The sequence below is a fragment of the Micropterus salmoides genome, unplaced genomic scaffold, assembly GCF_014851395.1.
Source record: "Micropterus salmoides isolate LMB-PRFRI ecotype aquatic unplaced genomic scaffold, ASM1485139v1 Ms_hic_scaffold_16, whole genome shotgun sequence".
In the NCBI taxonomy this organism is placed as follows: domain Eukaryota; kingdom Metazoa; phylum Chordata; class Actinopteri; order Centrarchiformes; family Centrarchidae; genus Micropterus; species Micropterus salmoides.
Window position 1 is genome coordinate 24318062 of NW_024040707.1, and position 12566 is coordinate 24330627.

A 12566-nucleotide genomic window follows, 5' to 3' on the forward strand; every position below is an offset into this window, starting at 1 on the left:
CTCTCTCTCTCTTCTACCCATATATATCACCCAATTTCCTTTTAACTGCTTGGTAACCAAGGGTTAGGACCTGATTTAGGAAAAAGGCCATAACAGATTAAGCGTTTGATAACTCGTTTAATCCACATGGCTGCTCTTTTATTGCTTTCACAAAATCAATAAAATGTCAACAAGCGAAACTTATTAATTGATTCTACAGATGGGTTTAATGACAAAACACTCGTTAGTAGAAAGGCTGTAGGCGATGTAACTCTAGATAATATCTCATATAACATAATGTAAAGGCTTGATGTAACAAAAGTATCCTGATGCAAGTCTTTGATAGGAGATTGTTAAACGATACGTCAGCGTAGACGTTAGATGTTACTCTGCTCTTTGGACACAACAGTTGCCTTTCTCTTCGTATCACTTGTCAATGGACTTATTTTCTTTTTGACAGCATCAAAGCTCCGCTGGATGCCGGATATGTGGCGGAAACTGTGTCCTCTATTTTAGAGCGTCTTCATCTTTGATCTCACAAGTTAAGTGTTATGTGAATTTGGATTTCTCTATGGAGGTTAGCAACAGCTCTAATCTGACTTGAAGTTCAATGATAGTTGTTGTTTCTGCTCCATTTTTCAGTATGTTTCATTTACAAAACAGCGATTAAAAGTTCAATCAAAATTCACATTTGGTAACATTTATGGACCCGACAATGATGACCCATCATTACTCCCATAGATTATTTTCTCTATTGAATTAATCATCATATGTTATAATTGCTGGAGATTTGATGATCGCTCAAGTACCTCAATACAAGCAATTGGCACGCTACTGAAATAATTTTAACAATACATGATTATGGACTTGCTGATGGTTGGAGAATGAAAAATCCTTCATCACAAGAATACTCCCGAATTGATCTTTTCTTAGTAAGCAATTCATTAATCCCTAATATCCATGAAACCATAATTAATTCCATCACCTTCAGCAATCATGCTCCCGTCCCTTTAATTACAAATATTCAATCATGTACCAGATGAATGACTATACAGAAATATCACCATCATTACTATGGCACAATTGGCCTTTAACACAACCACATATGGCGGAGAGTAACATCAAAAGTCACACTTCACGTGCTTTCTTTGCCTCTGACCGTAAGTGTTAATGATTGTGCGCACAAGACATATGGTAGCAGAACAAATAAAGATACACATGACAGGTGCACACACACACCTTTTTTCTTTATCACATTTAAGTTAGGTTTCATCTTGTGTGTTTTGCTTTTGTTTATCTTATAATGAAATGCTTGTGGATAAACATGCTGTTTCTTCAGTGTTGCATGTGAATATATCACTAACCTCTTCTATGTAGAACTCCAAATCCTTCAACCTACTAGCTATTGATGGTAATTTTGGTTAAAGTTGATGAAATTGATAGTTTAGTATATTTTATAAGACATAAGTAATTGGCTGAGTAGTGCCCAAGGTAAATTTAACACGTTTAATTCTATTAATAATAGTAATATTTATAAATGTTGATGTCATTTAAACCAACAACAAGCACCAGACAATATGTAATGTGTACATTAAGTGATCTTTATGTACCTGGTGGTTGGCCCTGCATGTCTCCTGGCTGCTGGAACTTGCTGCGTGAGGAACGTTGTTGGTCCCCCTGTCTGGAGGAGCGATGGCCGTGATGGTGCCCAGACGGATCCCGGGAGTAGTCCAAAGAGTGGTACCCTCCAGACCTTGACTCACCACGCCTTCCCGAAGACAAGGTTCGTCCTGAAGTCTCATGGCGCATTGACGGGTCTTTGGGATGCCCTTTTGATGACCTTGAGGACCTCGGCTCATCTGCATGACGCAACGATGACGAATGTCGGCTAGAGCTGCCATGGTGTCTGTGGTCACGGGATGAAGATTGTCGCCCTCCATGGCTGAATTCATCCTGGGGCCACAGGTCCTCCTCAGGAGGGTCATCGTAATCATGGTAGGTATGTTTGACACCATGCCGACTCCTCCCAGACGAGTGGCTGCTGCCGTAGTGTCGAAAACTGGAACGTGGCTTCTCAAACCAGTCAGTTTCTTCTTGGCCCAGATGGTAGGCTTTGGAAACCGAGAGCAGATCACAGTCAATCTCCATGTCGTTTGGAGAGAGTGGCATGCAGGATGATAAAAGAAACGAGGCTGGAAGATCAACCACATGCAAAAGAAAAAAACAGGAGGGAGAAGAAACAGAAAGAACAGCAGAAAATAAAAGTAAAAATTTTATATCCATGCAAAATACATTTCATGTCACCTTTAGAAATTACAAGAAATATAATCAGGATAAAACAAACACTGCGAAACTGTCTGCTTCGGCAACTGGTTTTGTGCTCAAATGTCTCAGCTTCAAATTTAAAGCCAATGACATGTAGGAAAATGCATTGTATCCTGCACAAACATACTTTAAACTGCCTTGCAAAGAGCATTTGAATCTTCTTCATTTTTTCTATTCATGATGCTAGGAGTATGGGTTAATTGCAGTGAAAGAATAATGCTGGCACTTTTAGAAAGATAAGTATAAGCCTAGGTATAATAGAGGACTCATTTTGAGTGACTGTTTTGCAGTGCAGACAAAAAACAATTAAATTAAAACACATGTAAACAAACATCAATGCCAAAGGCATAATTATAGATAAAACCATGTAAAGAGAAAACAATGCCTCTGTGTCGTGCAAAGAAGACCTTTCAAGTGAATCAGAGTGTAGCGAACGAAGAAAACGACCACGTCAAAGAACCATGCGAGTATTGGACAGACAGACGACTGGACGAACAAGCAGAAGGATGGACAAGGCAGGCAGACAGACAGACAGCAGTCCACTGATAAGAGACCTCCAAGTGACTCTCAGGAAGAAGAAAACATCAGCATGCAACAGCTGTCTTCTTCTTCTTGTCTCTCTTTTTCTTTCTCTTTGCTAAGCCTAGCCTCTGGTTGGGTGGGGGACATTTAAATAAACGTGGGGCAGTTAGGTATCGAGACAGTGTGGGCATTCAGCTCCCACAATTACCTTCGCTGTCTGACACAGCACAATGATAATCGTCTATAATGTATGTATCATCCGATTTGTAGACATGTGTCCGGGGAAGATCCCGTATACGGTCTTGTACATCTGGCAGCGAGTGGCTGGAACCATAATGGCCATAATAGTAGTGATATCTACTGCTGCGACTGTCGTATGGGTTAGGATCTAAGCTTGATGATCGCCCAGAACCCATGAATCTCCCCAGAGGACTGAGTGGGCTCTCCTCTTCTGAGAACTGCTGGGTTGGATGGCGCCCCCGGCTGTAGCCAGATCGATAAGAACGGTCATCCCTCTCATAGGATCGACTGCGATACCCAGGGTAGTCCCTGGCTGAAATCTTGTCCATGCCGTGGCCGGTGGAACGGGAGCGGCCGGTGGAAGTGTAGTAAATCTGATCGTCCTCCGCCACCATTGAATTGTATCGACTACCATGAGTGGTGCCACTGCAGACCTCATAAGCACTCCTCTTAAAGCCGTAATCCTCAATCAGCTGGCGCCCTCGAATGTGAGAGGAGGGGTAAACCCCACCTTTCGCTGAGGAATAGGAGGCCAAGTCTGCCTCCACATCCCGAGCCTCCTCAATGGGGGAAAACTTGGAAATCTTTTGCTCCATAATCCCCAGTTTTCTGTGCTTGCTGCGCTTCGAGGACATTACAGCAGGAGCCAGAGGGCTTCTGGAGGACATAGGTTTCTGTAACCTTGAGCAGATGCTGCCATGTTTGTAGTCATAGTCAGAATAAAAGGGGGATCCCCCACCCATGCTAGCGCTCACGCTGCTGCTGCTGCCCCCTAGAGGTCCGTGCCTGTAGCTGCTCTTACCCCTGCCATGGTGGTCGTACAGCTCTTCCTGCATCACTGCTTCCTCTTCAGGTGTCCTGCCATACGAGGAGCTGCCAGTTCCCCCACGCGCTGTGCTGCCAGTGGTGTTGCTATGGCCATGGACGTCGCCTGGGTAGCGCCCACTGCCGCTGTAATGCATCATGTTCCCTGTCGTCGTGCCCAGCCCATCTTTTGTGGTCAGCTCGCTTACGTCATCAATCATCATGTAGTTCCTTGGGATGTTTTGATCTAAGTCAGTAGCCCCATACACCCCATCTGCAGTACTATAGGTGGAAGGACTGTCTACAGAGTGCCCATAGGCATAAGAAACTGCAGAAGAGTACTGTCCGTAAGAACTGGCTGTGGTGGCGGTGTAGCCATAAGTATTAGCAGTAGTTGTTGTGTACTGGCCATATGAATTAGCTGAGGTTGAAGTATACTGGCCGTAAGTGCTTGGTAGCATGGCAGAGTATCCACCATAGCTGTTAGACACTGGTGCTGAGCCATAGGTCCCATAAGAGCTGACCATGGTTGTCGATCCAGTGTACTGACCATAAGGAGCTGCACTGGAATAGGTAGTGTCCTGGGCTGTGGTGGTGACCATAACTGTGGGGTTGCTGATTGTCTCGTAGTTGGTGGGCATCTTGTGGTCCAGATCAGCTAGCATAGTCTGCCTTGGTCTTCCCGGGTGGACTGTCAGGATATCAGCTTGGGACTGACCAAGGTATGGGGTGGTCTGGCTGGGGTATGAAGAAACTGTGCTGGGATAGGGTGAGCTGTGGGTGGGGTATGGAGGCTGACCGGGTGGTGCAGGCCCAAAACCTGTATGCCCTGGCTGACGTTGAGGTTGAAGTGGAACAGGTAACCCCATGTCTGTCTGGGGGTATGGGAGCTGAGTTTGGGGATAGGTGTAGGAAGGGTAGTTGGTTTGAGACTGGTAAGAGACTGGTCCCGGAGGATGGACATGGCTCTGGAGGGGTGTAGGCTGTGGCAATGCCTGGGACTGAGAGACTGTTGGATAGGGAGGCTGGTTGAATGTTGAAGACTTGTACGGCAAACTTGATTGCTGAGTTGATGCTGCCGGTTGGCTCGGGGGGTACTGACAGGAGAGGAATGACGAGGTGGGTGGGTACTGGGCTGCTGTGTTGAGATCACTGGTGAACTGGCTGAGAGGGGCAGTGTTTGGCCTTGCTGACAGTAGCCCATTGGTCTCATGTGATGTGGCTGCAGTGGCTAACCGTAGGTTATTCAACTCACTATCAGACATATAGTCTCTGGTGTCACCCATGCACCTCAGGTAGGCAATATCCCTCCTCTCCCTTTCCTTGACCAATGTCTCTTTCCTTTGGTGGATCCCCAGCTCTAGGTATCTGAGTTTAGCATCAATCTCTTTCTCTTCCTCCTCCAGTTCAGCTTGCTGCTTTCTCAGTTTAGTTGACTCTTGCTCCACGGCCTTAAGTTCATGGGTAAGGTCTTTGAGGAGGCTGGCTTTGGCAGCCAGGCCAGACCTGGAGCTGGGCTTGAGGCTGGGCAAAGAGGGCAGGTAGCCCTCAGGTAGGCTGGTCGTCATCATGGGTAGGTGAGCTGATGTGATAATCTCATCCGGAGGAGGGCTGGGCAGGGTTCGCTTGACCTTCCGTAGCAGTGAGCTTTGCTGTAGAGATGCCAGCTGGAGAGAGAGAGAAGGGTTGGGGGGGGGGGGGGGGGGGCAGGAGAATATGGGGAGAAAAAAATGTATGGAAAGAGAGGGATCAGAGAGATAAAACAGAAGAACAGAGAATGTAGAGAGGAATCAATGTGATCCGATGTTGAGCAAGTTAAAAGGAGAGGGATGGGAGATGGGACATTTGTGGAAACCAAATTTAAATGTGAGATGGACAGGGACATTTAAGGTTGGGGGTGGGGGCAGATGAATAGGGAAAGAGTCAGGATTAAAGAATATGATGGATGAAGAGAGAAAAGTGAAGGAAGAATAGGGAAAACAGAGAGGAAAGGAGGAAAGTTCAGTATAGAGGAGTGAGCAGTGGTAAAGAGAGATGTAGGGAACAGGTAAGGTCAAAAAAGAAAATAAAAGTGAAAAGGAAAAAAGGGGGAGAAAAGAAACAAGAGGTGGCAAAGGGAGATTTCATGGAGAGAGATCAGGATGGAAGGAAAAAGTTGAAGGAGGTGGGAGGACAATGTGCACCACAGATGAAAAGAACCGGGGAAAGAAGAAGAAGGAAAGCTCAAAAATATAAAAAGGTCAAGAAACAGAAGAAACAAGAAGAGGGTGCAACAATACAATACAAGTGAGACAAAGGAGAAATGCATAGACACAGAGACAAGTACAACAGTAAACAAGAGTGGAGTGTATGTTAGTGGACATACAAAAACATTAAAACATGTCCAATCAATCAGCTACACTAAATGTAGTAAATCATATGGAAACTTTTCGCTGGGTTGTTGATTTAAGGATTTTGTGATTCAATGAGTTTAACATATCAAAATTAAATATCTGCCACAAACTGTATTAGCAAAAGTACATTTTTCTCAGTGTGTACATGCTCTCCTCCTCCCTCCCTCAATCTATATGCAACCTTATCCCATTAATGCATGTTATTAACTGGACTTCTTCCCTTTCCCGTAGTCTTGTGCTTTCTTGTCCCTCTCCTCTCTCTTCCTATGACTTTCTGCAGGTGTTTCTGGCTCTCGAGCTGTGGAGTCTGGATCTGTGGTTGCTAGTCGCCTGATGCCCCCATGTTTCTGCTTGACACCCTTTGCTACAATTGTTATTACTAGTCGTATTGTTATTTTCATTATCATTAACATTACTATAATTATCTGCGCCATTATTAATTTTTAGTCTGTACCACTACCACCTTTACTGTCTGTATTTCTGTGTGGATACTGTGTTAGCCCCACCCCCAGCCGTCTCTGGCGCTCTCTTGCCATGGCTCTCTCTCTCACACTTTCTTTCTCTCTCTCTCAACCCCAACTGGTCGAACTCAGATGGCTGCCCACCCTGAGCCATGGTTCTGCTCGAGGTTTCTGCTTCTTAAAAGGAAGTTTTCTTTGTCTCTGTCACCAAGTGCTTGCTCATGGTGGGAATTGTTGGGTCTCTTTAAATAATATCACAAAGAGTACAGTCTAAACCTACTCTATATTAAAAGCGAAATGAGAGTTGTTTATTATGTTTCATATTATATAATTGAATAGTCAGGTACATATAATGATGTTCATTCAACTCAAGGTGATGCTGTAATAATCAAGTTTACGTTTTTCCACAAAAAGGCCTGGCTAAGAGTCCAAATACTTTCATTCTTTCATCTGACCTGCATCTGGTTTTCTCCACTGGAAATGTCAAATGATGCATGTCAACCAGAAAGTGGCACTCTAATCAAGCTAAACGCATTTTGGCCCCTAACTCCCACATAATATATTGCACATTAAAAAGCTTATATACCGTAAAACTTCAATTAATAGCCAAGTCCCAAATAGCCACCTACCTTTACTCATTTCCCAGGCTTTACTGGCCTGGTGTGGGAACACATTCTGCCATTAAACGCCTGGTCTGGTTTTTATATAACTTCTTTGGATGTGTAAAACCTATTAAACCTTGCGGGTTGCCCGCTTTAGCTGCTTCTAAGCTGCTTAGATCGTTAACACAAATATTAATGTTTAAATGTATGATCAATATGTCAGTATGAACATGCTACACATCTTTAGATCGGTTAGATTCTCCACAATTCAATCGTTCAGTTCATTTAAAGTAAACAACAAGCCCCAAAGTCTACTTCTTATAGATTTAACAGTGTATTCGGCATGGTACAAGAAAAGAAAGAAGTGCGAACTCCTGTTACCTTTGAAGCGCTCGTTAAGTCTGTTCATTAAGCCCGAATGTGTCTGTTCCTTGATTATTTATATACCTTCTGTAAGGGTCCACCGATCAAAAGAATGAAACCAGCTTTTCATAAAAATTAATCCAAGTTATGAATCCTTTCATGTGTCTGTCTGCTAACTTCTGCCACACATTTCTCATCCTGCACCATGTTGTTGTTTTCGTTGCGTTGCTGCCTTCAAAATAAAAGCGCATAAGCCGTATGTCGGAGCTAGATCAAATGAATGACATGTATTTGATATTATTGGATAATTTTTATACAAGTAACATCTTTGAAATAAATAAACTATTTCATAGTAGCCTATTTCAGTTTTGTGTAAGAGAATTTAAAGACTTGTCCCATATGGATGCCTGTCCCAAATATAGGCAGGTTTAAGTGGTTTAAGTGGTTTTAGCAAATAAAAGCCCGGGCTATTGATCAAAGTTTAATGGTCATGCGTACCCTGAATTGAGCTGCATGTCACGATATAGGCCATGCCCATTTCTGCCTATAATATTTTTTAGCCGGAGAGGTTAACACAAAACTGGGGCCATTACCTTCTTATGTCCCACTGAAAATTTGGTGCCATTTGGAAAGTAGGTGGTGCTTTTGTACTTCTAGTACCTAGTGGTACTTTTTCGAACTCCTCCTAGTCAGATAGTCCGATCTACATGAAGCTTTGCAAGTAGAATCAATCTATCCTCATAATCAAAAGTTATTAAAATATTTTTTATAATCAAAAAGATGGGGAAGTTATAAAAGGATATATTTCTGTGGGTTGCAATAAAACAGGAATTTATGTTATAGCGCCACATGTTAGTTTTGTTGCAAAATCAAAAGATGTGCTAAAAAAATAATTTTTAATAAATGTTTTATATTCTTTGTGCTGCTCTAGTCTAGTTCTTGGTCTAGTATTACTATGGTTATCAGTACAATAATAAATTTTCTGTACCACTACTACTTTTACTGTTTCTATGTCTGTGTTGGCTGCATTCATCCACCTGCTATATAAATAAAATTGAATAGAAATGAATGAAATGATCATCAGAATCAATTGGTTATTGATTTTATGTGTAAATACTGTATCTTCCTTTCCCCTACGACACATTAAATTTATAAATAGATGACAGTGTGTCATGTACTGCTTACCATGTCAATCTGTGTGGCGACAGCAACATAAAAAAAGATAAATCCCAGTGGGGACACACTCCCAAAATTGATGAGAAAAGGCGTTGTAAAGAAAATAACTAAAAACATACTTTTAGTCATTTCACAGGCACGTTTCAAAGCAGTTGGCTTTGTGTTGTTTATTTTGCTGTATGCTGCAGACATTTTGACAATAATTGACTGTAATTTGACAATAGAGCCAATAATGTGGAAGTGGTTTATTCCAGAATAATTGAAGGATAAGGTTAAAAACATGAGAGAGAATTATAAATGACATTCCATCAAACTCATTTTTGACAGCTATTTCCGGTCCCACCACCCCCAGCGGATGTCTGTATGTAACTGATAAGAGGGGGTGCATCCTGTCCCGCCCCAACCGGAAATATGGCTGTATGTAACTGATAAGAGGGGGTTCATCCTGTCCCACCCCAGCCGGAAATATGTCTGTATGTAACTGATAAGAGGGGGTGCATCCTGTCCCGCCCCAACCGGAAATATGTCTGTATGTAACTGATAAGAGGGTTGCGTACATCCTTCCATTGTGTGTTTTTCATTGATTTAAAGACTTTATTAAGTAATACAACTTGAATGAATTAACTAGGAGGTGTTTGTGACAATAAATTTATCATTAAAAAAGTATAGCAGTGAGTTATAAGTAAAAGGAGGAATCTCCGGGGCCAGCAAAGGATCAGTAGGAGGTTTCTTTGGAATCAAGTCAGTCTTTATTATTAAACAAGTGAAGAATAAATTGAAATAATGACAGCAAAGCAGTAAAATGGTATAACGGTGAGTAAAAATTAAGCAGCATTATAAATTACCTTCAACAGCATGCAGCAAAATAAGAGTGAGTTCCAAAATTAAACTTTGTAAAATCTTTGCTAAAGCTTTGTGTGACAAACTTACCATCATTTAAGAACTAAAGAATAAGATGAAATAATTACAGTAAAATAGTATAACAGTGAGTTAAAATTAAACAGCATTTTTTAATTACCTTCAAAATCTTTGCTAAAGCTTTGTGTGACAAACTTACCATCAGTAAACAAGTGAAGAATAAATTGAAATAATGACAGTAAAGCAGTAAAATGGTATAACGGTGAGTAAAAATTAAACAGCATTACAAATTACCTTCAACAGCATGCAGCAAAATAAGAGAGTGTTCCAAATTACTTTGCTATTGCTTTGTCTTACAAACTTGCCATCATTATCACTCCAAAGCTGTAGCCTAGAGTTTCCATGAGCCAATGACAAGAGACTAGGAGGGGTTACCATAGGCCAATGATGGGAGTCTGTGAAAATAAAAGGAGTCCATTTAGTCATTCAGAAACATATAACGAAACTATTCCAAAACAACCTAAACATGAGCAAGAGAGCAGTCAATTCGAAGATGATCAGCCAGACACCTGTAACGAGTTATCAAAACTCAACCCCAGGAGGAGCCCCAAAGAAACGAGTGTTGTACTTGAGTCGGATCCAGACGCCGCCACCCGATACACTTCATGAGGAATGGAATTTAGATTCAGGACGTGTCTGGGGGTATGCATTCAATTATGATGTAAACGAACTTTGTTTTTACCAGTTGGAGAAAGGTGAAACATTTGGACCCCTCACAGCAAAAGCAACGCTCACATCAACGGACTGGGCTGTGCTGACTCTGTTGGTTTTAAACAATCTGAAAGCCGCGACGTCCGAGGAACCTGCTACAAAAGACAAGGAGACTCAAACAACTGTAAGAATCAAGCAGGAAGTTCCACCCGTGTTTGTTCCTAAAAAAATTGTTTCCTGTAGTGTTTGGGAGACAAAAAGCTCAGCTTCTGGTAGATGGTTCTACCGTGCAAGCCATCAGAAGAGTGAAGGAGATGAAGCCTTGGATGAATTTGTCTTGCAGTATTTCAATACTGAATGTGGCGTGTTTCAGACTTCATTAAGGATACCTGTCGAGGATTGGATGGAAATGATGTTTGAAAAAGCAGAAAAGCTAAAAGATCTCTTCAAAAAAAGTCAGACCTCCTGGGAGATTCTGCAAATGAAAAAGACTCTAACGTTCACAGAAGACTCCTCCTCCAACAACGCCCCCTAAGCCTGCCCCTAAGAAAACACAATTTAAAGGAGGACTAAATCTGAAATACCATGTCTTCGAGCCAGCAGACTCATAGAAAAAGCAACTCTCTACCTCTTCTACCACATCCAGGGTCAGAGGAGACAGCTACCCCTTCTACAACACATCTGGTGATGACCCAATTTAGCATGAGCAATATGCCTACTTGGTGGTGTACGGATCGAGAGCATGAGAGCCTCGATACTAATCCTGCATCAGCAGCAGCAACACAGCAGGCGCAGGGCACCACTTCTAGTCCCTCTGCTTCACCACCACCACTAGCAGGGCTGCCAGGGACCCCTTTCATGCTAGACACGGACTCTGGTTGCATCTCCCCTCTTTCACCACCTCCATCACCCTTCTGGCCTTCTTCTCCTTCTTCAACATCCTCGGCTCCGAGCGCCTCACCACCAGACTCTCCCAAAAGAACAGATGAGCCTGACGGGGTGCTCTCCGCCGTGTTTGTGAACACAGTGAAAACTGTGGTGCTTCGACTGCTGAAGAAAGTTCTATTTAGATATAGAAGTTCCATTTGTAACGGTTGTAAAACGGAACACCCGAGCCAGATGCAACACGAGTGTCTGTTTGACATGCCTGACTACTTCCTCCGGCGGCATTATGATGAGGTGTTAAAGCGGCTCTGGACGGATCGTTTCATTGCTACCATTCAACGGGCGCTTCATGCGCGAAACATCCAAGTGTCTGTATACAGGGTCCATGGTGCTACCGAGGCCTTTCTTCACAACCTCAAAATGACACGACGCATCGGTGAGAAAATTGACAAATTGTACGACATGTTGATCGGAGAAGATGAGGCCAAGATCAAGGAGATGAATCCATCCATCACATCCGGCTAGTTTTGGCGGAGTCTGTCTACTCCGCCAAAACTAGCCGGATGTGATGGATTATAATACACTTTTTTCATAATTCCTGTCTGGATCCGACTCAAGTACAACACTCGTTTCTTTGGGGCTCCTCCTGGGGTTGAGTTTTGATAACTCGTTACAGGTGTCTGGCTGATCATCTTCGAATTGACTGCTCTCTTGCTCATGTTTAGGTTGTTTTGGAATAGTTTCGTTATATGTTTCTGAATGACTAAATGGACTCCTTTTATTTTCACAGACTCCCATCATTGGCCTATGGTAACCCCTCCTAGTCTCTTGTCATTGGCTCATGGAAACTCTAGGCTACAGCTTTGGAGTGATAATGATGGCAAGTTTGTAAGACAAAGCAATAGCAAAGTAATTTGGAACACTCTCTTATTTTGCTGCATGCTGTTGAAGGTAATTTGTAATGCTGTTTAATTTTTACTCACCGTTATACCATTTTACTGCTTTACTGTCATTATTTCAATTTATTCTTCACTTGTTTACTGATGGTAAGTTTGTCACACAAAGCTTTAGCAAAGATTTTGAAGGTAATTAAAAAATGCTGTTTAATTTTAACTCACTGTTATACTATTTTACTGTAATTATTTCATCTTATTCTTTAGTTCTTAAATGATGGTAAGTTTGTCACACAAAGCTTTAGCAAAGATTTTACAAAGTTTAATTTTGGAACTCACTCTTATTTTGCTGCA

General features: G+C 42.3%; 1 protein-coding gene across 1 annotated transcript in view; it reads right to left on the bottom strand.

Moving 5' to 3' along the window:
* The window catches only part of bsna (bassoon presynaptic cytomatrix protein a), a 108364-nt gene that overhangs the window by 50292 nt on the left and 45506 nt on the right, over nt 1–12566 (bottom strand). Inside the window, exons 7-8 of the mRNA XM_038721940.1 lie at nt 3035–5537; nt 1590–2090 (exon numbers count right to left, since the gene is read on the bottom strand). Of these exons, the coding sequence (XP_038577868.1) occupies nt 1590–2090; nt 3035–5537 (3004 nt within the window). The remainder of the gene's footprint in view (nt 1–1589; nt 2091–3034; nt 5538–12566) is intronic.